The 27,783-nt window shown below is 41.1% G+C and overlaps 1 protein-coding gene across 1 annotated transcript; it reads left to right on the top strand.

The window, feature by feature from the left end:
- The first annotated feature begins 13,049 nt into the window (after positions 1-13,049).
- ankrd34a.S (ankyrin repeat domain 34A S homeolog) lies at positions 13,050-25,656 on the top strand. Its single transcript, XM_018233859.2, has 2 exons — positions 13,050-13,269; positions 21,945-25,656. The coding sequence occupies exon 2, from the start codon at positions 22,028-22,030 to the stop codon at positions 23,651-23,653; it is 1,626 nt and encodes a 541-aa protein (XP_018089348.1). The 5' UTR covers positions 13,050-13,269; positions 21,945-22,027; the 3' UTR covers positions 23,654-25,656.
- Positions 25,657-27,783: the final 2,127 nt, after the last annotated feature.

The following is a 27,783-nucleotide window of genomic DNA, read 5'->3' as shown; positions in this document are numbered from 1 at the left end:
AGAGAGATGATCAGGGTAAGAAGGCAGAGAATGGGAAGACTGCCAAAAAGAAACAAAGAAGCCAGGGAGAAAGCCGGTTGGAATAAAGGGATAAAAGAAGCCAAGAACTGTTTAGGGAAGAGAAAGGTCCGACAGAGAGAAGAAGGCTTGCAGTTTGTATAAGGACTAGGAGATGAGCACGTCACTACAGTGGGGTATCTGCCAAAATGTAAGTGACATTCTGCTCTTCAAGCCTCATCATCGTCATTTATTTATATAGTGCCAGCAAGTTTGGTATTACATTACTTTATAACAAACAGGCACATTATAATAATGAGCTCAGAGGGCTCTGCCCACAAGCTCTTGCAATCTAAGAGTAAGTAGAGATGTCACACGGGGAGGCCCATTTATCAAAGGTCGAATTTCGAATTCATTCGAGGTTTTTATTAACTCTAATAAATGTGATTTTCCCTCGAAATTCGATTGGGAGGTTATTGAAGAATAAAATAGAATATCTAAAACTCGAACAAATTTTACCAACTCGAAAACTCAAATGGAATTAGACTAAACTCTAATCGAGTATTTTTTTCTAAAAAAACTCGAATGGCTGGAAGGCTAGTAATGTCTTCAAATTGGTCACTGGACCTCTCCCATTGACATATTCATGAACTCGGCAGGTTTTAGGGCCAGGTTTGATAAATCTCGAAATTCGAATTGGAATCTGAAATAGAATTCGAATCGAGTTTGGATTATTCACAATTCGAATTTGAGAGTTTTGACCATAACAAAAATTCGAAAATTCTAATTCCATTTTTCACTTCGACCCTTAGGGGCAGATTTACTAAGGGTCGAATATCGAGGGTTAATTAACCCTCGATATTCGACTAGGAACTAAAATCGTTCGACTTCGAATATCGAAGTCGAACGATTTAGCGCTAATCCTACGATCGAACCATTCGAAGGATTTGAATCCAACGATCGAAGGAATATCCTTCGATCAAAAAAACGCAGGCAAGCCTATGGGGACATTCCCCATAGGCTAACATTGAGTTCGGTAGCTTTTAGCTGCCGAACTAGGGGGTCGAAGTTTTTCTTAAAGAGACAGTACTTCGATTATCGAATGGTCGAATAGTCGAACGATTTTTAGTTCGAATCGTGCGATTCGTAGTCGAAGTTGTAGTCGAAGGTCGAAGTAGCCCATTTGATGGTCGAAGTAGCCAAAAAAACACTTCGAAATTCTAAGTTTTTTTAATTCGAATCCTTCACTCGAGCTTTGTAAATGTGCCCCTTAATATCTTAAAATCTGCCCCTAATTGTGTCAGTGTCGGACTGGCCCACAGGGATACCAGGAAAACTCCCGGTGGGCCCAGGTGTTAGGGGGCCCCTGTGCTGATTTGGCATATTTCATGGCCTTCATATTTCTTTGAAACAAAGAGGCTAAATAGATGAAATAATAGATTATAGTATGTAAAGAATAGAGACTAGGGGAATAGAGGTTGAGTGAGGAGAAGAATAATAATAGTACTGAGAGTGGCCCCTGGTCTAAGGTTTTTGGGTGGCCCCTGGTGTCTCAGTCCGACATTGATTGTGTTACACTGGAAGACTAGAAGATACCAATCTAATCCCTGGGACAGAAAGATCTGTAGGGCCAGTGAGTAAACACAGCAAAAGGTCATAACATTTCTATGTACGTTTATTACATTAAATTTAATATATTTTTCAGAACCATTGTCCTCTATAGTGATCACAATCCCTTTGGCAGAGCATATGGGGCCCAGGCCATGAGTGTAGGAGTCAGCATCACCTACTGCAGACGCGCAGTCAGGTAAATTCGTTCCGTGGGCTTCACAATTCTGTCTGTTCTGTTCTCACTGTTTTCTGCTTCTATTTCTGTACCCAGAGCACTGAGTGGGCGGCAGCCGCTTCTAAAAATGTATAGCCCCCACCCCTTCTCTTCATAGGCAGAGGGAAGTGGGACAGAACGAGAGAAAGAGGGAAAGTTCTAGCCTTGCAGTCTATGCAGTAAGTACAGTATTCATAGCCATCTGTACTCCTGCTACACACACCTGCACATCTCACAGGAGGAGACTATTTGTATTTGTGGCTGTGTAAATGAAGGGAACCAGAATTGTGGAGGGGTATTATATTCCCAGATACTCCCACCAGTGCAGATGCTGTAGTAGGTCTCTTCTGGAAAGTTCTGGTTCTCGTCCAGGTCACTTTGCAGTTTAAAGTGTCAATGATCCTCTTACAAAGAGTGCTGTCTCTAATCACATACAGATATTAACATACTGTTACATATTATAATTCCTGTTTAGCTGATGGAGAACTGGAGTCATCTCTATTTTGCCCCAAACAGGAAGAATGCTTCCTAAATCCAAACAGGTTTAAGCCCCTAGACCAGTGATCCCCAACCAGTAGCTCGTGAGCAACATGTTGCTCTCCGACCCCTTGTATGTTGCTCTCAGGGTCCTCAAAGAAGGGGCTTATTTTTGAATTTCAAGCTTGAAATGAAGTTTTAATTACATAAAAACTAATTACAGTCCCAAGTAGAGCTTCTTGTAGGCTGCCAGTCCACATAGGGGCTACCAAATACAATACCAATCACAGCCCTTGTTTGGCACCCCAAGGGACTTTTTTCGTCATGCTTTTGTTGCTCCCCAACTCTTTTTACATTTGAATGAGGCTCACGGGTTAAAAAGGTTGGGGACCCCTGCCCTAGACCATTTGAGAATTTACTGACATATATGAATGAATAAAACTGAACAAATATCAGGCACTTGGTATACTGTATGCTCATGTAGCCCTGTATTGCCAGTACCTAGTGTAACTATAACTTCAAGAAGAGGTCTCTTTGATGCTGATTGTCTCCCATTGGCATGAAGAAGAAACAGAAAGGGTTGCCCTAAACAGATGATTGACATTTAGCTCAACAAATGATCCTTGTTCATTACCAGGCATTAATTAAGGAAACCAGAATTGTGGAAGGATATTATGTTCCCAGATACTCCCAACAGTGCGGGTGCTGTAGAAGGTCTCTTCTGGAAAGTTCTAGCTCTCGTCCAGGTCACTTTGCAGTTTAAAGTGTCAGTGATACTCTTACAAAGAGTGCTGTCTCTAATTACATACAGATATGAACATACTGTTACATATTATAATTCCTGTAGCTGAAGGAGAACCAGAGTCATCTCTAGCTCACCTGGTATACTCTATGCTCATGTTGCCCTTTCTTGCCAGTACCTAGTGTAACTACATCTTCAAGAAGAGGTCTCAAAATGCTTCTCCTTGATGCTGATTGTCTCCTGTTGGCATGAAGAAGAGACACAAAGAGTTGCCCTAAACAAATGATTGACATTTAGGTCAATGAAAGGGGATCCTTGTTCGTTACCAGGCATTTTAGTGTAACTGCAGGTATGGGCTTTGTTCCCTTGTTTAACACTGATTTTCTTGGTGTATGTAATAATGATATAGTACCTTGTACTTGATGTACTGTTATATAAAACATCAGAGAGTTTTTTGATACAATATTGTCCCCCTTTTAATGTATAGTATATACAGGTATGGGACCTCTTATCCAGAATGCTCAGGACCTGGAATTTTCCGGATAATGGATCTTTCTGTAATTTGGATCTTCAGACCTTAAGTCAACTAGAAAACCATATAAACATTAAATAAACCCAACAGGCTGGTTTTGCTTCCAATAAGGATTAATTATATCTTAGTTGGGATCAAGTACAAGCTACTGTTTTCTTATTACAGAGAAAAAGGAAATAATTTTTAAAATTTTAGATTTGATTATAAATGAGTCTACGGGAGAAGGCCCTTCCGTAACTTTCTGGATAACGGGTTTCCAGGTAAAGGATCTCATACCTGTACTGTGATCCTATCTCCCCTTCTCTAGTACCGGCCTTTGGCCGGTCTTTATTCATTGATGGTCTGTAGCCCTTTATTAATATAATTGGCCTTATCTGGGTTCTTCTTGAATCCTATTTTTGTGTACTGGAAACCAAATTGTAATGCATATAAAAGTGGACACTATATATGTGCTTTAGAGAAATGATCATTTACACCCTTCAATTAATCTAATAAAAAATTAGGTCATTTTATAACTTTTCAGTCCTTTTTTATCACATGGAAACAGTTCCAAGGAAAATGAAATTGTCCAGATCCTTAATTCCTGCATGCGGTTTGCATCTGGGATTCATTTTTCTGATGGGTGTTAGAGCCCAACACTGTGAATGAGCTCTAACACACCATAGAGCATGTTGGCGTTTAACTACTAATGTCATTTAAAAAAAAGTAATAACCAATCAGATACTTGCTTTTAAAGCAAATTCTACTTGGTGATTGGTTGTTATGAGATACCAGAAATAAATCTGTCTTTGATACTGTTATCACATTACCCCTATAGTTGATTTTAGGGTGTAAGAAGCATTCACATTTCAAAAGAATAAACCTCCAGTTGATCTAGGTCACCAAGAAAGTAAAACATACTTTGGATACTTTTCATACCAGAAGCCTTTTCAGTCTGGCGAAAGGACAAATTAAGAGACTGTTCCTGGAATTTTTTTAAATACAAAAAAATAAAACATTCTAGAGCACAGCCTATACAGCAGGCTGCAAAGGAATGTTTTTTCATTACTAGATTCTGTATCTGCCGGCAATTTCACCAAGGACCCTTGATGATGTCACAGCAGGAATATGAATGTCAAGAGGCGCTGAGAAATTATCGTAGCCAAAGAGACAAGTAGAATTCCTCTCTCCAATACTCTGCCTGCAAAAAGAGAAGGCTTCTAGACCGGATTCAATGATTTGAATTTATTGGCTGCAAGAAACACTCTGATAGTACCTTGCAACTAAGAATTCATGCACATTAAAAGTAAAAGTGTTTTTTCCCCAAAACTGTGTACCCCTATAAAAGGGCTGCTATTAGGCTTAGAATGTGCAGCAGCCTTATAACATGAAAAACATTATTATCCCCTTATCTATTCAGTTATATCCATGGTGGAACTTCTACCTGCTCTTCTACCTTAGCATCCCTCTCCCTCCTAGACTTATTACAGAAGATAACCCTCACACTAGCTAGCTTTCATTCACTTCATTTCACTCACCAACTTTCCTATAGCCGTTTCTTTATTTCAGCTCACTCAATGGTTGAACCCTTGGCCAGATTCCTTCCTGACAGTCCAACCTTTTGTCATGGCTCCTTTTAGCTTATTGTAATGTGATAGATACACCGCACACCCGGAATTTATTCACTCAATCTGCAGTAATGGTGTTGGTCATCCGTCGGCCTGGCTAGGCCCCCACAGTAACAATAGCTTTTTGTTCATGGATCCGCACACACAAATTTTTCTGCAGTGGGGCATGCACCCCTTCTTTTTATTGATTTACACCACCAACAATATCATATCAACGTTTCGGGGGGTTACAACCTCCCTTCATCAGGATATGATGAAGCTTATGAAACGAGTACAGATATACAAAAAAAAGTTTACCAGTAGTGATGAGCACATTTTTTCGCCGAGTTTCAGCACAAAAACGATGCCCGTAGACTCCAATGGGTGAAAAAAACTGTTGCGTAACAAAAAAAATTGACGTCCATAGACTTAATAAATTTTCGCTGTTTTGCAAATTTTGGGCTAAGCAAAATGGGTCAAATTCTCTCATCACTATTTACCTGTCATAGTTTCATGAATATCTAGGGCATTAAATACATGTTTACCCCAAAACTAACCTTCAAACTGGGCTTTCAGTCAAGGAGAGGAAACAGCTGCTCTCCACAGTCTGGAGATTGAGTTTACCCTACCACTGCTTTAAGCTTCCCCAGAGGGACCAGCCTTACAATTTGGAAACCGCTAAGGAATGTGTTACTGTTGTGTAGACATGCCTGTGGGAAGAGGAGGAGATCCCCTTAGAGTTGTAGCACTGGCATGTCAGTATACAAACTGTACTTCAGTGCAAAAATGCATACATTAGTGTTTCTGTAAGGTTAATCCACCCCGGGTGTACACAGATAGGCTGGTGCTGTGCCTGTCCACTTTTTGTCTGCCTGCTTTTCAGCCTGATTGGCTGCCACTCTATGGAGGAAGGAAGGTCGTTTGTATGGGGAGGCAGAAGGTGGATCGTATGGGGAGGCAGAAGGTGGATCGTATGGGGAGGCAGAAGGTGGATCGTATGGGGAGGCAGAAGGTGGATCGTATGGGAAGGCAGAAGGTGGATCGTATGGGAAGGCAGAAGGTGGATCGTATGGGGAGGCAGAAGGTGGATCGTATGGGAAGGCAGAAGGTGGATCGTATGGGGAGGCAGAAGGTGGATCGTATGGGAAGGCAGAAGGTAGATCGTATGGGGAGGCAGAAGGTGGATAGTATGGGGAGGCAGAAGGTGGATCGTATGGGGAGGCAGAAGGTGGATCGTATGGGGAGGCAGAAGGTGGATCGTATGGGGAGGCAGAATGCCTCAATGAAAGTGTCCCAAGGTTAGGAGAGCACTTCAGTGGAACTGTGAAGAGAGTCTAATAATACTGTATGTAAGGGTTGCTTTGGCTACAGCACTGTTAAGGGGTGATACAGTTGTATGATGGAAAGTAAGAGTAGTTCTGTGCTCCATATGGAGATACACTGTATGGCAGGGGTCCCCAACCTTTTTTTTACTCATGAGCCACATTCAAACATTCAAAATTCCAAAAGTTGCATGAAAAAAGTTCTTGAGGGTGTCAAATAAGGACTCTGATTGGCTATTTGATAGCCCCATGCAGCCTACATGAGGCTCTGTTTGGCAATATACCAGGTTATTATGCAACTAAAACTTGTCTCCAAAAAAATAATTCAAAAATAAGCACCTGTTTTGAGGCCGCTGGGAGCAACATGGAAGGGGTCCGTGGGCAACATGCTGCTCACAAGCCATTGGTTGTGGATCAGTGGAGTACAGTATTGATCCCCTGATGACAGTTAGAGTAGGGACGTCTATGAGTAGAGAATCAGGGTAGTGTGGATTCCTATTGAGGCTCCTTTTAAAGGTCCAGTTGACATTTGTGGGTGAGATTAACCTATGAAGGAGACTCTCGGTATGTGTCCCGATATATTGAAATTACACATTAGATAATCCAGTTTTGGTCACCCAACATGCAGGATCAGACTGGTTTTCACTAGGGATGCACCGAATCCACTATTTTGGATTTGGCCGAACCCCTGAATCCTTTGCGAAATATACGGCCAAATACCAGAACCAAATCCAAATTTGCAAATGCAAATTAAGGGTGGGAAGGGGAAAACATTTTTTACTTCCTTGTTTTGTGACAAAAAGTCACGAGATTTCCCGCCCCTAATTTGCATATGCAAATTATGATTCATATTTGGTTCGGCCCGGCCGAATCCGAATCTTGCTCAAAAAGGCTGAATCCCGAACCGAATCCTGGATTTGGTGCATCCCTAGTGTCTTAGCCAATAAACCAGAGCTCTAAAAATCTGGATTCTTTCCAGCATATTGTTAATATTGCTAAACGGGTCGTTTTGAGCTCCTTCATCCCCAAGAACAACATTACACATCCCTATAAAAAAATACATTTTTTACTTGCAGAAGTAGAATTTTAAACAAATACTGTCATATTTAATAGCTAAAAAGCTTAGCTAATATGACATATTGAGTGCAAAATCCACAATACATGAGGAACATCCGCCTTTTGCAGCGATTTCCATACGGTTTCCCCCTTCTCCTGTAAAACCAGTGAGACTTTTGCTTCTCAGTGATTATTTCTGTCTTTCTCCAGATACAAAATTCCTACCGCCCCTATGGAATAAGAAGACAGCTCCTCCTCAAATGCTGATGCAGAGACCTCGAATGGGATTTTGTGCCGTGCCTTGACGCAATGCCTAAATGCACTGTCAGGAATAGAAGGAGTGAGTGTACGAGGGCAATAAAAGCGAGGTACTGGTTTTTTTTTTTTGGTTTTTTTTTTTTAAAATGAATATCTATTTATTTTTTTCCATGCACATTAGCAGGGGATACAGAAAGAGCGAGGTATTGAGAAATGTGAAAACAGGAGCCCCAGCACAATTAGCCAGCGGGTAACCATGGCGACGTTGGAATAAAGGGACAATGGATCACACTGGGGTTGAGAGCAGCAGTACGATATTCATAAAAGGACTATTTCCTTTTGAAACCAAAGACACCGAATTTATATATATATATATATATAATGCCCAGTGTAAAATGCCCATAAAGATCAAGAGTCACTTTTATAGTTATAGATCCATAATGCAGCCAAAGCCCTGAATAAGACTATACCCTATGATTAGGGGATTAGGGCCACACATTTAGTTACTTTAGGGTCATCCATGGCAGCAAACTGTGGATCCCTCTGCTTTTGTTTATTCAGCCTTTAGTGTTATCATTCTATATAAGTAACTCACAGTATGGCAAAATCAGAGGATCCCCGGTACCCAAAGGGTAAGTAAATATATTACTACAACACAAGGGTAACAATGCAATAAACAGAACACAAACAATTATATTCAATGACATTTAAGATGAAAGTGTCGAGTGCTGAGAGACACATGAGCCGGGAGGTCCCTACCCTGTAAAACGTTCAAGCCTAGTGGGTTATTAGATACTAATACTCCTGCAGAAAGGATTGTATTGGTCCAACCTGTACCATACTGTATGTCTGAATAGAATCTGACTTCATGCTCAAAAACCGACTTTGGGGAGCAATCATTTAGAAAAATCATAGAACAAAAACTTCAGTATGTTCATATACTATAGCAGGAGTCCCCAAACTTTTTTACCTGTGAGCAGATGTAAAAAGAGTTAGGGAGCAACGCAAGTATGAAAACATTCCTCTGGGTGCCAAATAAGGGCTGTGATTGGCTATTTGGCAGCCCCGATGTGAATTGCCAGCATATAAGAGGGTCTGTTTGGCAGTACACCAGGTTTTTATGCAACCAAAACTTACCTCCAAACCGGGAATTTAAAAATAAGCACCTGCTTTGAGGCCACTGGGAGCAACATCCAAGGAGAGGTGAGCAACATGCTGCTTGCAAGCTACTGGTTGGAGACCACTGTACTATAGTATATAGTATATGAATATACTATAGCTGCTATCCCACAGTCACACTCCCTTCCCAGAGACTATTATCCACTGTTACTATAGACACCATCTCTCCCTACTATACCTGCTATCCCACAGTCACACTCCCTTCCCAGAGACTATTATCCCACTGTTACTATAGACACCATCTCTCCCTACTATACCTGCTATCCCACAGTCAGACTCCCTTCCCAGAGACTATTATCCCACTGTTACTATAGGCACCATCTCTCCCTACTATACCTGCTATCCCACAGTCACACTCCCTTCCCAGAGACTATTATCCACTGTTACTATAGGCACCATCTCTCCCTACTATACCTGCTATCCCACAGTCACACTCCCTTCCCAGAGACTATTATCCACTGTTACTATAGGCACCATCTCTCCCTACTATACCTGCTATCCCACAGTCACACTCCCTTCCCAGAGACTATTATCCACTGTTACTATAGGCACCATCTCTCCCTACTATACCTGCTATCCCACAGTCACACTCCCTTCCCAGAGACTATTATCCACTGTTACTATAGACACCATCTCTCCCTACTATACCTGCTATCCCACAGTCACACTCCCTTTCCAGAGACTATTATCCACTGTTACTATAGACACCATCTCTCCCTACTATACCTGCTATCCCACAGTCACACTCCCTTCCCAGAGACTATTATCCACTGTTACTATAGGCACCATCTCTCCCTACTATACCTGCTATCCCACAGTCACACTCCCTTCCCAGAGACTATTATCCACTGTTACTATAGGCACCATCTCTCCCTACTATACCTGCTATCCCACAGTCACACTCCCTTCCCAGAGACTATTATCCACTGTTACTATAGGCACCATCTCTCCCTACTATACCTGCTATCCCACAGTCACACTCCCTTCCCAGAGACTATTATCCACTGTTACTATAGACACCATCTCTCCCTACTATACCTGCTATCCCACAGTCACACTCCCTTTCCAGAGACTATTATCCACTGTTACTATAGACACCATCTCTCCCTACTATACCTGCTATCCCACAGTCACACTCCCTTCCCAGAGACTATTATCCACTGTTACTATAGACACCATCTCTCCCTACTATACCTGCTATCCCACAGTCACACTCCCTTCCCAGAGACTATTATCCACTGTTACTATAGGCACCATCTCTCCCTACTATACCTGCTATCCCACAGTCACACTCCCTTCCCAGAGACTATTATCCACTGTTACTATAGACACCATCTCTCCCTACTATACCTGCTATCCCACAGTCACACTCCCTTCCCAGAGACTATTATCCACTGAAACTATAGGCACCATCTCTCCCTACTATACCTGCTATCCTACAGCCAAAGTCCTTCCCAGAGGCTATTAACGTAAGCACCGTCAGAGTTGTAACCAATGAGGAATAATGGTTATTTAAGGGAAAGAAGGTCACTGCCTTGGCATGGCATAATCAGGGGACAACTGGTAGAAGAGTAGACCGCAAAAGAATGAAAGGTTGGGAGAATAGTACTTTTCAAGATGATTACTTGTAAGAAGGGGACATAAGGGGGAAAGACAAGAACAATAAAGAACATTTAAACAAGAGCATTAGAGAGGATAAAGTGGCAGAATGAAAGAAAAGAGTAAAGGAGAAAGGAAGAGGATGACAGAAACAGAAGAAGAGGAGACTGAATGTGAATGAACGAGGTAAGAACAAAAAAGAAAACGGCACAGGTAGAAAGTGAAGCACAGAAGAGAAAGTGGAATATGGGAAGAACGAGAAAGGGGGATTAAAGAAAAAGACAAGGCAGACAAAAAGGTAAGCATAACTTGAAATAAGGAAAGAGGTGTGATACTGTATTTGTTGCAAGTGGAAACACAATCACCTTCACAACCGGCACTTTAACTTGTCCAAAGGCAACACAATATACACACAAACCTCCTAAACACACCAGGAGTTACACTATTTACACAAACCTCTAATTCTGCCTGGGAAACGGGCGTACGAATGAAAACAAACACTGGTGGGCTCGTTGGCTAACATATGTGCAAGAGTGCCGTAACCAATAGCAACCAATCAGCAATTAGCTTCGACTAGTCACGTGTAATTTGGACTAATGAAAGCAAACGCCCAGTTGATTGCCAGGGGCTACTGCACGTGTGAGTCTCAGTCCAGGAGCCCCACCTCTTTATTGCAAAACAGCTGCAGTAGAGGGCATGCTGGGAGTTGTAGTCAAGAATAGTCAGGGGGTACCAGTTTGCATCCTCCTTGTATATACATTGAGGATACTGTTCTGGATTGGTGGCTTATTTGTGTATTTTCTGCTGCTGAGCTTAAAGTAAATCTTTAACATCAGAGTAAATGTTGTAATATTTGCTCTGGTCCCCCCTGAATCAAAGGGGAAGTCTTACTAAATGGACCTGCTGCCTTCCAGCTGTTTAACTATAACCCTCTGCCTTTGACTGTCAGTAGGATGCTGAGGGTTATAGATAAACAGTAGGAGAGCTGCAGGTTGGATGATAAGAACATCTCTCTATTATGTATATTCCGACCCCTGAGGTTTGGGGCCCTGCCTTCCTGCCATACCAGGGGCCCAACCCTCAGAGTTTAGCTCTTAAAGCAGTTGTTCACCTTTAAATTAACTTTTAGTATGACATAAAAAGTGATATTCTGAGACAATTTGGAATTGGATTTGATTTTTTTATTATTTGTGTTTTTTGACTTATTTAGCTTTTTTATTCAGCAGCTCCCAGTTTGCATTTTTAGCAAACGGGTTGCTGGGGTCCAAATTACCCTAGCAACCATGCATTGATTTAAATAAGAGATGGAAACGAACAGGAGAGGGGCCTGAATAGAAAGATAAGGAATAAAAATTAGCAATAACGGTAAATGTGTAGCCTTGCAGAGCATTTGTTTTTATATTCCTTATAAGGGCTCTTACAGATGAGCGTTTTTACCTGCGCTCCCCTGCGTTCTGTTTTTCTGCGTTCAGTTGCAGGGGAGCGCAGGAATAGACGCATTACATTTTTTCCAATGGGGCTGTACTCACACAGGTGCGTGTAGGCGCCGAACGCAGGAAAAATGCAGCATGTTGCGTCTCAACCTGCGTTCGTACACGCGTACACGCGCCTGTGTGAGTACAGCCCCATTGCAAAAAAATGTAATGCGTCTATTCCTGCTCTCCCCTGCGGCTGAATGCAGAAAAATGGAACGCATTGGAGCGCAGGTAAAAACGCTCGTCTGTAAGAGCTCTTAGAAGGAAAATAATGCAAAAACGATCAAATAAATGAATAATGAAGACCAATTGAAAAGTTGCCATTCTATAACATACTAAAAGTGAACTTAAAGGTGAAGGACCCCTTTAATGAAAATAAAAATTCAGCAGAGCTGTGTGGGAAGGTTTAAACGCTGCAACATCCAGAAAAAAAAATTCCCAGCATCCTCAGCAGGGCTGTACTTTATGAAAAAGCATGTATGCCGAGATCCTGAAGTCACAGGCTGGCATAAATAGCCAAAATATTCCTATTGGTTAATTATACAGTTATATGTCCATTGCTTCTTTCCTTTATCCTGCAATATATAAAATATATTAACAGACTGAAGGTAAAAGGGAGGGGCTGGAGTAATTAACCTTCTAATTTGCCAATAGGAGCCCAGCAGTGCAGCAGCTGGAGGGTTAAATAATAAGCCGGGTGGCCAGGAATGAGTATAGCAAATATCAGGCGCATGAGGGTTGGAGGAAGAAGTGGAGAGGGGGGTGAATGTGCCCTGGACTGTGTATATTGTATTATTATGGCTCTGTGTATTTTAATGGAAAATCTACTTGTGCTCTATGGGAAAGGAGGCTAAAAATAGCTTATGTGGGTTTCACAAGGCTGTTCATTCTGTGACAGTGACTAGCAGGCACCAGATCATATGCAGAACAGCAACAGGGGGGGAATAACAGACACAATCTGACTAATTCCTACATTGGATTACTAAACCCATTTTTATAGAGATTTATAGAGAAAAAATTGGAGGATTTTTTTTTTTTACTCTTTCCCATACACCCTCCCCTTGTTTTTAAAGGGTATTGGTTTTTTTTTTTTTTTTTTTCCCCCCAGACATGAATTTACTATGGGAATGTACAGGCATCTCTGCAAGTAGAGAAGCTGGTGTAGTGGGAGAGCAGGCATCTACATCGAGGTTCCCGCAGGAGGGGAGACGTTCCTACCAGGTGAGGCGGCCAGGAATCTAACCCTATAATATAATATATATATATGTGAGGGGTGGTGGGGTGCATGCAATGTCTCTTGTTTAAATGCTGGGGGGCAACGATTGCGCCCATTGTGATATCACTATGGTGGGGAAACATCCCAGCAGCATCTGGGAGGCAGCCAGGTCTTTAGTTCAATTGCTGCAGGTAAAACTGCTGCCAACGACAACGATTTCACACTTGGTGATATCACATCGGTGCCCATAAGGTCCAATATCCCTGCCGCATCTGTCCAGTGCTTTCACAATACCCCCATAACATACACTGTTGTTTATAGATCATAATTATGGTCTTTACTTGTCTCTATGAGCACCTGATAATGCACTACTGGGTCAAAATGATTGTCAGCTCTTGTGACCTGGTACCCTGAACAAAGATACTTAGCTGTAGGAGACCGGGAAGAGACCTAACTAGGGATGGGTAAGGTACAAATAAAAAATGGATTCTTGGGGAGGGGGGTGACCAGGAGAACTGACTCCACCTTTTTTATTTTTAGAATCTGGAAAGGGCGTTTCATAATTTGCACCAAACGGGTTCAGGCGCAAGGCCATTTTAACCTACTTTCCGATACAATAAGGCAACTAAAGGACAACCACTTAATATATGGACTTATCCAATCCAGGGGGTAATAGATCTACTAAAGTGCCCATTTGTCGACATGTACAACTGTCAGACTGGGTGTAATTGGCAGTTTCCCTGCATGTAAGTTACGCTTCCTATTTACTCCTATCAGACGCTACTATAAAACACCCCTTCAGACTGCAGGTAGGGTGGGCAGGTAGATTTCACTGGTTGAATAATAAGATATTTATGTGCCACGAGCATGATTTTGATGAATAATCGCACGCATATGATATTTATGTGCCACGAGAATGATTTTGATGAATAATCGCACGCTTACGCTAATTAAACCTTACCCCCTATGACTGCTCACCTTTTCGGGAGTCTTTCATGTGAGATGAAAAGACGGCAGAATATATCAGGAATAGCTGAGTGGCTCACTGCTTCCATAAAACAATCCCAGATAAGATTGTTAAATAGGTAAAGGGGTTAAGACTTCAGCAACCAGGGCTGTTGTTGGTGGTGGAGGGGTACGGGGCAAATATCCTATTTGGGGGCCTTAAGATTTAAAATCTAACCTGGAGAGCTCCTACAATTCCCAGCATTCCCTGACAGCCTGCCACTGCATACAACTGCCACCTCCCCATAAAGATGGGTCCACTAAAGAGAGCTCCACCAGCAAGAGAAGAAGATTTGCTTTTAATTCTTCTAAAGGTTAAACCTCACACACACTAATACACAGCTTAATATGAATAATTGATTTGGGATCTCCTCAGCCCTCGGTGTTCTTGGTGCCATTCGCTCTCGCTCTCCCTCCCCTACAATCTGTGCATGTGGCCCATGAAAATAGCATTTGCATTACACAGAGGAATAAAGGTTCATCTGAATTGGTAATACGGTGGTGTCTGAGTGCTCCGAAGCCTTGTTCTTTTCTCAGCACCGGCAGTATCAAAACATCCCCCCTTTGCACAGCGAGAGGGTGACTTTCTCTGTAGCCTTGCTCTCGTACGGTTTAATCTGCTGGAGCCATGAGCTAAAAATATGAAAAAAAAAAGATGTGAGAGGTGTGCAAATGATCTGAGGAACGATCATCACCACCGGCTTCCATATTGATATCAGCAGGGCTTCTTATTTAGCTTCCTGGCCCTCTTGCTACATATCTGATTTGGATTGAAGCAATTGTGTCAGCTTCTTGTTCAGACGGCATAGTATTTAAATGAGTAAATGAGTAGTGGGGGGGTGAATATAAATATATCAAATATATATAAAGCAATGAAGCCAGTAGGAGGACTCGATGGAAATCAAGCAACTGGACAATTAGAGAACGAAGGAGAATATAGGAGAATATTTGTATGGAGTTAAAAATCACATTTTAAATTATAAAGTGCCAAGCCAACATATGCCTCAGCGTCGTACAACAGAAGGGTACATAGACTGAAAGTAGATATGACTTACACATACTGAATGCTGCAGAAGTTAAAGAGATCCTTGCTCATTTGAGCTTACAATCTTTTCTTTCGTTTATGTTAGGGGGGCGCTGAATTCTGGATTTGGCAGGATTTGGATTGTGTTAAATATAAGGGCCCAGTAGAACTGAATCCAAAGCACTGAAATCACACAAATGAAGGTGCTAGATGACAGAAGGTGCAGCTGTTCATGTTTAAACATCGGCGTAGATTTCATTGAACTGATGTCATTTTAGTGCTCATTCCCAAAGGGCAAAAGTACATGACCGTGATTTTACCCACAATGCAGCATTCTCCGAGAATTCCATTGTAGCAGCTGGAACTTTATCAGTGGCGGAACTACAGGGGGTGTGGGGGGTGCAACCACACCAGGGACCAGACCCCTTGGGGCTTGCTGGCGGTTCGCAACCAAATCCGCTGCAAAAATTGGTTTTGGTGGGGGGCCCTGCTGCACAGCCTTCACCCGGGCCCCACACGGGTAAATTACATTACTGGAAATCACACACACAACTTGTGCCACAGCAGTGGAATTTGTGTGCAATTGCTGTTACTTCTGGTGAGCTGCACCACTCATTACATGTTGACCCCACAATTAATATCAGGTTAAGGCCACTGGAAATTCCAGGGTCCCTCTTGTACCCGTGCACACTATTTATCAGAGCAGGTGGAGCAGCCACATTAGTCTGTGACATACAATGCTAAGGATCAGGTATGGACACAAATGTATAGCATGCTCTGATTTTACACTGTGTGCTTATATTTCTAAATGAGACCTTATGAGTTTTTCCTACTACAGGTATGGGACCTGTCATCCAGAATGTTAGCAACCTGGGGTTTACCAGATGAAGGATCTTCTGTAGTTTGGATTTCCATATCTTGAGTCTACTAAAATATAATTTAAATGTTAATTAAACCCAATAGGATTGTTTTGCGGACAACCCAAGGTCCCAAGCATTCTAGATAACAGATCCCATACCTGTACCTTGCTTATCATCCGATTATATTCTTGCAAAACAAGACAGACATTTGGGTTATCTTCTAGATCTAGACCTACCAGTTTCCTTGGTGTCTAGTGATCTTCAGGATGCGAGGTAATGCTTGCCACACTTTCTATACCTCCTTGGCATCCCATGCACTGGTGCTAGAATGCAAAAAATTATTAGAAAATGCAAAGCCTAAAAACTGCATGTTCCAAAACTGTACTTTGATGCATCAGGAGAACTTATTTAAGCAGAACCTTCGTCTACTGAAGTCTCATTTTCGGTTGTACAAGGTTAATTCTAGATCTGATGATGATGAGTGTACAGATGGAAAGTTTTACCTTTTGGGTTAGATCACAAAAACATTTGCCAGCATTTAATTTTTTTCTACTTTTAGGCACCAAAAAGAATGCATATGAGTGAGAACACTTTATATATCAAACCTTAACAGTTAATGGGCCGGCACTATCAGTTGTGCAAAGTTGCATTTCTGCTCCATCCTGTTGTTTTCTAACCGCAAATAAACTGTGTTCAATGTCAGAGAATAGACCTAAATGGCTAAATGTGTCTATCTCCTGAAATCTCTTGGGTTCCTTTAATGTTTCTGTTGTCATTTTATTCAGTTGAACCTCCACTTGATTGATAGCTTCATAAATGTAATTAGCCACAGTATTCTCCACTGGATGAGCGGGGCCTTTCAAATTCCTCAAGACATATCCTGTAGAAATCCCATTGTGTCCACATGTGATCAGACCGCAACTTGTTTCCCCTGCAATAACAAATTAAAGGAGAAGGAAAGGTTAAAACTAAGTAAGCTTTATCAGAAAGGTCTATATAAATACACCAGTAAAAGTAATGCTGCTCTGAGTCTCCTGTCTAAAGAAACGCAGCATTTCTTTCCTTCTATTGTGTACTCATGGGCTTCTGTATCAGACTTCCTGTTTTCAGCTTAAACCTCCAGGGCTAGGGCTTGAGCATGCTCAGTTTGCTCCTCACTCCCTCCTTTCCTTCTCTGCTTTAATCTGAGCCCAGAACTATAAGTGAGCAGGGGGAGACTCAGGAAGGAAGTGATATCACACCAAGCTAATATGGCAGCTGCTATCATAATCAAACAGAGAGCTTTTTACTCAGGTTTGGTAAAACATTCTACAGAATAAATATAGCATTCTAGCTTGCACTATTGCAGCTAATCTATTGGCAATAAAATGCCTCCGTAACTTTCCTTCTCCTTTAAGGTTAACAGAACACCTTTTGTACATCTTTGGCTTCATATAGGCTAATCAGGAAACCCTGCCCTGTATTGTTGAGCCCCAGTAAATGTGAAACCAGTCTATGGTTAGGATCTGATCAGCAACTGCCCTGGCTGTGCTTTAAAGCCCAGTGGATAATCTTTAACCTATAGCGTATCCATAAAAATTTATATTTTTTTCAACAAAACTTGGTTTCCATCTAATACTCCTGCTGTCTTGCATAGAAACAAGGAGAGGGCATCTTGAGATATATCTAAAGGATGAGATAATTGTAGAAATAGAGTCATAGAGAAAGCAAGGAAAGTGTTCAGAGAATAGAGAAATTGTTAAGTGTAAGGATGAATTAGTGGAGGAAGATAATGCATTTGGAGGAGAAATTTACACGAGGTACTTGGTGGAACTCTGGTCCGGACTGGGATTCACAATAGGCCCTGGCAGTCCAAATACACAGAGGCCCAAGCAGCCCCCCGCCAGCCCAATAAATAGTGACTAGTTATGGCATCTTATAGCAGCCCCTCGGGCATTTGCCAGAACTCACAGATTGCCAGTCAGGGCCTGGTGTAACTATAACAAGAGGGTAGATAGAAAGCGAGTGTTGTGGAATACTCTGGCAGGGGAGAAACCATGAAAGTGGTGGGAGAGCGATAAGGTGCTTTTGTGGTAGATAACGTGGGAGGAAAGGGGCTACAGGGAAGGCATGGAGAGAGTGTACTGTCCATATAATGTTTCAAGAAAAGGCTAGACAATAGGGAGTATAAAGATGTATACTGATTACAAGTCATGAGCAGAGCAACAAGATTGCTAACTTATTGGGTCAATAGACTTGAACAATAGTAAAAATATAATATAGTTATTATTGCCCTATCATATCGATCTTAGTATCTATTTGTCTTTAAGGTTAGAGTGACATTCCTTGGCTCCTTTCTTCTCTGTATTCCTTTCTCTATCAAGGAATATAATAAATAACAAGGTGACCTTGTTCATATGTTCTCTGAGGCTGCCAGGCAGGTCCAATAAACCGACGGATAGATTAGACTTGACACCAGCATTCAGGAAACAGGTTGAAGCATGTGCAGCTGTATACTCGGCTGGCTAGTATGAAAGCACTTTTGGCTTGATTATAGATAATAACAATTGAGGTATATTGATGACATAACCATTCCTTTCCACTTCTACATTGGCATTTTCGGTTGTTCGTCTAGGTTTGTTATCACTTGCCACTTTCATTTATTAGAACGGTTTTCATACTGTATTTGCTTGCCTGCAATTAAAGTATTTCCCTTGATATGGTGTCTAGATGATATAGCCTGGAATACTGTGTATTTACTTTGCAATAAGGTTGGAGTATTGTGGTTGCCATGGTAACAACTTTTATTTGTGTGTGAGCAATTATACTGGCTTGTGAATATAGTTTATGGCTGAAATCCGTGGAAATATGTCACTGCATTATGTTCTTGGTTATGGTAAGAAGGAACCAGGAAGGTTTTCAGGTCTGTATTAGGGATGGGCCAATTTTTTTGCCTTGTTCCGCCGCGGAAATGCCGCCTGTAGACTTGTATGGCATTGAGTGTCAAAAAAAATGGTGCTTGCCAAAATTTTTTGACGCCCATAGACTTTAATGGCCGTTGGCGACATTTCGACAGCAGCAAATTTTTGGCATAACGAAACGGGTCAAATTCGCCCAAACCTAGTCATTATCCCAGAAGCATAGTGACATCATGTGGTCATGAAAGAATGAAGGCAATTTTTGGACTTAATACGAGTAGACATACTTAAAGAAGAAGGAAATGCCTATTTACTTGGGGGTGCCAAAAGTTAGGCACCCCAAGTGATTGTATATACTTACCTGACACCCGGGCTGGTGCTCCTATCAGCAGAAAATGACACCAGTCTGGGGGTTCTTCGAGCGAACACCACGGAGCGATTATCTTCCTGCTACTTCTTTCTTCAAATTTCCCAGGGTAGACGCATGCACAGTAGAACGAAATAACCGACTTCTTCATTACAGTTTGGTTTTTTGCTCTACTGCACATGCGCACCCGTGTGAAGAAAGCAAGAAGGAAGAGGATAGCTCAGTGGTGCTCGCTAGAAGAACCCTTGGACCGGTGCAGTTTTCTGCTGATAGGAGCACCGACCCGAGGTGTTATCCAGAAAGATCGGAATTACGAAAAGGATGTCTTCCATAGACTCCATTTTATCCAAACAATCCACATTTTTGAAAATGATTTCCTTTTTCTCTGTAGTAATAAAACAATTGCTTATACTTGATCCCAACTAAGATATAATTAATCCTTATTGGAAGAAGAACCAGCTTAATGGGTTTATTTAATGTTTAATTTATTTTCTACTAGATTTAAGGTATGAAGATCCATACAGGTACCTAAGTGTGCTTATAATCAATATTGCCTCTGTGTTCTACTGCACTACTGAGTACTAGGGATGCATCAAATACACTATTTTGGATTCGGGCCAAAACCCTCAAATCCTTCGCGAAAGATTTGGCCGAATACCAAACCGAATCCGAATCCTAATTTAAATTAGGGGTGGGAAGGGCAAAACATTTTTTACTTCCTTGTTTTTATTACAAAAGGTAATTTTCCTCCTCACATTCGGTTGGATTCAGCCGTATCCGAATCCTGCTGAAAAAGGCCGAATCCTGGCCAAATCCTGGATTCGGTGCATCCCTACTGAGTACAGTTTAACTACAAAATATAATAATTCTTAATGCGTTAGGAACACAAAGAAATATTTCATTGGGTGCTGTCACTTCGAAATTCTGCTGACTCTAATCAGCATAACATAATTAGGGTGCCATATATATGTACCCCCATGCATAGACTGCAGAAAAACATGGCCTGTGACTTATCCATTAGTTGCCACCAATTAGAGAACACAAAGAGATCCTTCTTTGGGCCCACTCTAATTTATTATTTTCTATTATTCCAAGAGTGGTGTAATCAATGTTTTGCATTTGATTTATAGAGTAAATTCAGACAGGGAGAAGTGTGTTGTATGTCTTTCCTTATCAACTGATTTAAGCACACCCCCATATTAACACTAGAATAAAGACTTTGGGGCAAATTCACTAACATTCGTAGTTTCGCCAGGTGCAACTTCGCCGCACTTCGCCAGGCGTAGTTTCGCCAGCGCTTCGCAAATTCACTAAAATCCGAAGTTGCGCTCAGGGGTAGCGTAAGGTTGCGAAGTTGCGCTAGCGTTGATTCGCTATGTAAAGCGAAGTTACGCTAGCGAAGGCTAATTTGCATACGGCGCCAAATTCAAATTTCAATGGAGGAATACGTATCAGCACTACAAATGCCAAGAAAACCTTCAAATCATCAAATAAAAAAATTATTTTGCCCTACACATGTGCCCACTGTCTAGGTAAGTTGCCATGAGTCAGGAAATGTAGGGGGGAAGGAGGGGAGCCCCAAAAAAAATTTCGATCTTTTTCAGCCTATCACCCATAATGTAGAAAAAACGCCAGCGTTTTTTGGGACTTAGAAATAAATTTTGCCTTTTTTTTGAAACAATCCCTATCTACTCTATTGCGCTTCGCCAGGTCTGAGGTGGCGAAGGAAGTCTAGTGTAAACTTCGCCTGGCGTAAGGTTGCGAAGTAACACTAGCGAAACTACGCCAGCGTTCGTTAGTAAATTTGCGCAGTAACGAAAATGCTAAACGCTAGCGAATTAACGTTAGTGTTCGGCGCTTTGGCACTTAGTGAATTTGCCCCTTTAGGTTTAGGTTTGGGACTGGGTCAGGATTCTGCCTTTTTCAGCAGGATTCGGATTCGGGCGAATCCTTGTGCCTGGTTGAACCGAATGAGAATCGTAATTTGCATATGCAAATTAGGAGTGGGGAGGGAAATCAAGTGACCTTTTTTCACAAATCAAGGAAGTAAAAAATGTTTCCCCTTCCCACCCCTAATTTGCATATATAAATTTGGGGGAGGGAGGGAAAACACTTGACTTTTCATCACATAACAACAAATGAAAAAAGATATTTCCCCACTTTTGCCTTTCCTGCCCCTGATTTGCATATGTACATTTGGATTTGGATTCGGTTCAGTATTTGGCCGAACCTTTCACAAAGGATTTAGGGGTTTGGCCGAATCCCAAATAGTGGATTAGATGCATCCCTACTTTACTTACAGCTGGGCATACATGGCAAGATTCAATTGTTTCAACATTTCTACCCTACTTTTTCTTAAGCTGTACTTCCATTACCATTAAGATAAGTGTAGTAATGACATGGTGACACATTGTTATTCATTTGCTCCTGCAATGAGTGCTAATCATAAGGAATTAAGTGGCGGATAATGGCGACTGTATGTATGTTGCAGATTTCACTCACTTGCTTATTTCTGTTTCTGTTACAGAGAAACGAGATGGTTGTGAAACGCTCCTCAAAACCCGTCTGTGTCTTTGCTTAGCAGATGATGTATCTGTTTGCACTTTACCAATGAGAGACTCTATCATGTTGCACCCAGAGGGCAGTGCCTTACTGAAGGCTGTGTGGCAGGGCAAATTTAGACTGGCGCGCCTTCTGCTGGAAGGAGGTGCCTATATTAACGAAGGTAATGCCCAAGGTGAGACACCTCTAATGGCAGCCTGTTTAGCCAAATACGACGACCCTCAAAACAAATCCCGGATGGTAAAATACCTGCTGGAAAATGGGGCAGACCCTAACATGCCAGACAAGATGGGCAAAACTGCACTGATGCACGCCTGCTGCAATATAACTGGTGCAGAGGTGGTATCTGTACTACTAGAACATGGGTCAGATCCCAGTATAAAAGACTACTCAGGGACATCTGCACTCATGTATGCAATCAACAGAGGCGACCGGGAAACTTTAAGGGTTTTGTTAGATGCTTGCAAGGCTAGAGGAAAAGAGGTCATAATTATTACCACGGATACTTCCCCTTCTGGCACCAAAAAGACAAAGCAGTATCTCAACTCGCCTCCATCACCAGGCATTGATGATAAGCAGTCCCCAGGTATCTGCATGTCACCTTCTGATATAGATATAAAGACATCCCTCTCTCCGGCTAGCGAGAAAGAGGAAGCAAGGGATGTTTTTAACTTTAACATGGGTACTAGGCTCACCTGCCCTTCATCTTCCAAATTAGAGGTTAAAACATCAGATCATATTCTTGCCAAAGGGAGGGTGGTCAACAAGAAGCAACTGAAGAGGCTGAATTCAGAACCTTGGGGTTTAGTGGCCCCATCTGTCCTTGCTGGATCTCATCCGGTTGTGCCAACAGAAAATACCACCGTGGAAGAATGTGAAGAAAATATTATAAGTGAAGTAAACAACTTATCCATAAGCAATAGACCATTGCTCTCAAGGAGGCATAGCATAGAAGGACAAGACTCCTCTTGCTTAAAGCTGAATGAGCAGACCCCAGAGGATGAACCTTCAGCGCTGGATGCTTTATGGGCTGATAAAGTGCATCTCAGCCACCTTCACCAGCCACTGTCAAGACGCAATACAGCACCTGAAACTCAGGAAACATCTAATGCCACATTAGCCCCAACTATTGCGACTAACTTGCGTGGGGTTGCCCATCACAAGTTGACACGTATGGACCACTATGAATCAGATTCCCATCTTTGCCCTGATTCCATTCCTGGTTCCCCAGATTCTGGACGCGTATCTTTAGAGAGGAGGAAATACAATGCTTCTCCATTAACACTCTTTACCAGTTCTTCACGAGAATCCTTGGAAAGTATTCCTAGCGCAGTATCTCCCATGTCTGTGCGACGCCGAACACCAGGGCTTTTAGAAAGAAGGGGATCTGGGACACTTCTTTTGGATCACATCTCACACACTAGACCTGGCTTCTTACCACCACTGAACGTCAACCTCAATCCTCCAATCCCAGACATCCGGGCTAATGGCAAGGCTCCGTCACCAGTTCATGGCAGCCAGAAAATTTTCATACCCGTGGCTCCAAGCTCTCCAAAACACTTTGATGCCAAAGCCAAGAAGAAACTTATTAGAAGGCATTCTATGCAAACAGAGCAGATCAGGCAGTTGACCAATTTCCAGAATTTATTCAATCAAAATGATTCTTCAAATTAACCAGAACAATGTAAAGGTGGAATACACTTAGCCCCATGCACACCCCATGACTATGTCAAGCTTTCTATGTTTCCACATGGCAACAAGAAATGCATTATTAGCAAAAAGGTAATGCAGTTGGTTAAAACGTAAAACAGCCAACGTCTTCAGGCCTGAGTAAGTCACGAGTAGCCACCAAGTAAATGTGGAACTTGTGCTCCAATCTTTGGAACCACCAACTTCATCCAACCTAACATACTGAAATATATGATTCAAGTAATGAATATGTCAAATTATTCTTCCAGAAATTAAGGACGCACTTTTGTTTGGAGACCTCAGTGTCATATCATAATGTGAGAACTGATTCATGGTGATAGTGGGTTATTATAAGGCATATCCAGAAACAAATGGTGGCAATCACCCTTTATACAGGTTCAGCCATTCGGCCAAACTGATGCAATCCATCTGTCGCCTTTCGGCACCATCATTTGGCCAACTGAATCCGGAGGGGATCTTATTATGATTTTAATTCCTCTCGTATAGAAGATGTGGAAGGATTAAGGAGATGTGTAACGGGTTTGCTGGTCAGAATGGTTAAGGTGATGAGGAAGGGTGTCCAGTTAAGGGACTGAATGTATAGTAGATAAATCTACATGTCCAAAGTTCTGCTGTAGCTTAGTGAAATAATTTACATCATAGCACAGAGAGGTAATAACTTAAAATATATATGTATAAATATATATGAATGTGACAGTAGACAGTACCTTTTATTTTGGGGGAGCTGAGAGATATTTTTCACATGTAAGGGGAGGGAATCCTTCGTGTAGCTTATCTAACAGCACTTTGCTCTGGGTCTTCATGTATAAATAGAAATATATATCTATATATAGATAGAGATTAGGGACACCCGGTTGTCGTTGTGTTTACACATATTTATATATATATATGTACACGCACAGAGATCTATATATATACGAGTATATGCAAATGTGTACAGGAATTAGAGGCTTGCTCTGAAGGCATATTGAGTATGTAGGGTAGCTGCTGCATTCTTGCAATAGAAAAATCCGTTTTGATGTGTCGTAGAACGAGAAAATGATCTCTCATGACTCAACTATACAAAAAAAAAAAAACTCCATAGGGTAAATATGGCAAATTCTCTGTCAATGTGAAGGCTTTAGAGCTGCTTACATAAATGCTAGGTATTAGACTATCTTGAATACTGGGTTTAATTTTCTAATGCAGATTTAAATTTGTCTGACTCTTTTACATAGTAGGTTAAGGTGAGAGAGGGAAACAAAACCCACAGCAGGCCAGCGACCAATGCAGCCTCGATTAGATTCCTCCTCCATTTCCAACAACCTTTATAAGTAGCTTTCTCTTTATAAGGACCAGACACCAGATAAGCAGCCTTCAATGAGCTGGTAGAATTTATTTAAATATCCTTTTTAGAATATTCATTTTGGTAAACAATTCTTTCCCCAAATATCTATTGCAGCATAATATCACACTTACAGGATAGGGTAATCACAAATGTTGAGGTCCAGTGACACTGCCATATACATTAAGATGTAATGAAGGTTGAACTGGTCTACCAAAGAACCAGAGGATCTCCTGGTGGGCCCAGGTAATGTGAGCCCCAGCAGTCTTTTCTTATTTTAGCCATGGACCTATATAACGCCTAGAACGTGAAACATACAAAATAACAGGTAATTGTTATAAAACTTGGTTCTGGACTCCACATTTCCCCATAAGAGGTTTAGTCTGACACTGGATGTTGACCCATAAAGGTACTTATTGTCAATGTATATTTTTCCTTATTTTTACTGATAGGAACTATTATTCTTGGCCTATGTAATAATTAGAACAGAGGTGATTTTACACAGATTGGTAGATGGCAATAATCTTGATCTTCCCCACCAAATTCCAGGTATGGGTTGCTAAAACGTATTGTAACCTTAAGCCAGTGGTCCTTAAGCTTTTGTACATGTGAGACACATCCAAATGAAGAAAATCTTGGCTGGTTTCTTAGTCCTAGCCTCTTTTTTTGCCTCTATTATTTTGACTTAACAATGATTAGTAAATACATTTAGAGAGAGAGAGAATGGCATTTGGGTATATTTAACAAGTACACAAATGTGTGTATGTGTATAGGTGTATGTATAGCTATAAGTATGTGTCAGTAGATATATAAACTATGTGTGCATAGATATGTACAGTACATGTAGCTATTTATCCTATGTGTGACATAAGAGAACTCCAGCAGGGGTGTAGAGCAGGGATCCCCAACCTTTTTTACCCATGAGCCACATTGAAATGTAAAAAGAGTTGGGGAGCAACACAAGCATGAAAAAGTCCATTGGGGTGCTGAATAAGTGTTGTGATTGGCCATTTGGTAGCCCCTATATGGTGCTTGGCACTATACTTAGTTTTTATACAACCAAAACTTGCCTCCAAACCTGGAATTCAACAATAAGCACCTGCTTTAAGACCACTGGGAGCAACATCCAAGGGGTTGGAGAGCAACATGTTACTCAAGAGCTACTGGTTGGGGATCACTGCTATAGAGGAAGCAGACCCTGCGGTTGCAGGAGGTATAGGGGCCCCATGAGACCCATTCATATACAATTTAAATAAATATTAGTAAAACAAGTTAACCTCTAGACATTTTGGAGGCCTGAAAAAATATAATTTGCTGTGGGGCCAGGTGATATCTAGTTACTCCACTGAACTCCAGTCTGGCTTTCTAAGGTGCATTTAAAGCACTGGACTCTCCATGACTCCCACAGACAATAATGGTCATGGGGGATCAAGGAACCAGAACAAAGATATAAACTCACCCTCTCAGTATGAGACATATTGATCTCCAGGTCATCGGTGAGCTGATTATTCTGCTCTGATACTGCAATTTTCTTCCATTGAGAGCAAGTAAGATTTAGATTTTTTTTTAAAAAGACTGTATTTTTAGCACACCGATGGCCTGGAGTCAGTTGCAGTTAGGGTTGCCACCCTATCAATGTTATTAATAGGGAAAATGCATAAAAATATAGGAAGGCTGATATTTTTTTCAAGTAAAGGTGGCAACCCTAGTTGCAGTCTCTGCAATACATATATTGACATTGATGGATATAGTCAATAATGGCATTTCACATGGAGCATATTGGCCTAAAAATGATAATTTTCCCTGTAAAAAAATACCTATTCTTTATACATTAAAATATTGTTTTTTTATTATTGTTTTCAAATTCTATTTGTTGAAGTGCATATTTATTGTTTAAAACCCTCTAAATTAAAAAAAAAAAGAAATCCAACCACGTGCCAAAGTTAATATAGAATGCTGATTTTCTTCCTAAGAATAAATGTTATAATATAATATAAAGGTCCTTGTAAATTTTGACGTATAGTGAAATTATTTATTTTACGCTGCTCGTATCAAAGTTTGTATAATATTTTTAAAGACTACAAATTTATATAGAGACGGAAATAGAAAAAAAGGTCCCCCACCCCAAATGGAATTATATAACCTGTGAAGTTAGAAATGTGTATTTGCTTGGTGTAAATATTAGGGATGCATTGAAATCGTAATCCCAAATCCAAACCCTAATATGTGAAAAATGTAAAAATGACTGCAATGTTTAATAAAAAAAATGTTCACATTCAGTTTACCAAAGCCCCATAGTCACGATAGGGTAGGCAGATTTACTAAGTTTCGTTTTTTTAATGTTTAAATAAAAAACTTTAACTCCAATGAAGTTTTTTTCTCGTTTTCCAGAATATTTACAAAAAATCCAATTGCACTAAAATCACATTCTGCTACTCTGCAGAATCTCTAATTGTTTTGGAAAATGTTGAAATTTTAAAATAACTTAAAATGAATTTGAGTTTTCTAAAACGTAAGAAACTCAAATCACATAAAGAACAAAATTTAAATATTAATGAACCAGCCCCTTAGGGTTTGGATTCTGTTTGACGGAATTCAGTCAAAACCCAAATCGTATGCTGAATTCTGTGCATCTTTAGTAAATACAAGTATGTCTTGCCTTGACCCCGATTCTTGGCTGAGAAATAAAAGGAGCCAATGTAGAGTTAAGGTCCATTCCATGCAAAATTTATTTCATCTTAAAGATAGTTAAAGATATTTAGGCAGTTCC

This window comes from Xenopus laevis, chromosome 8S, assembly GCF_017654675.1.
Source record: "Xenopus laevis strain J_2021 chromosome 8S, Xenopus_laevis_v10.1, whole genome shotgun sequence".
NCBI lineage: Eukaryota > Metazoa > Chordata > Amphibia > Anura > Pipidae > Xenopus > Xenopus laevis.
This window is presented reverse-complemented; position numbering and strand designations above follow the sequence as displayed.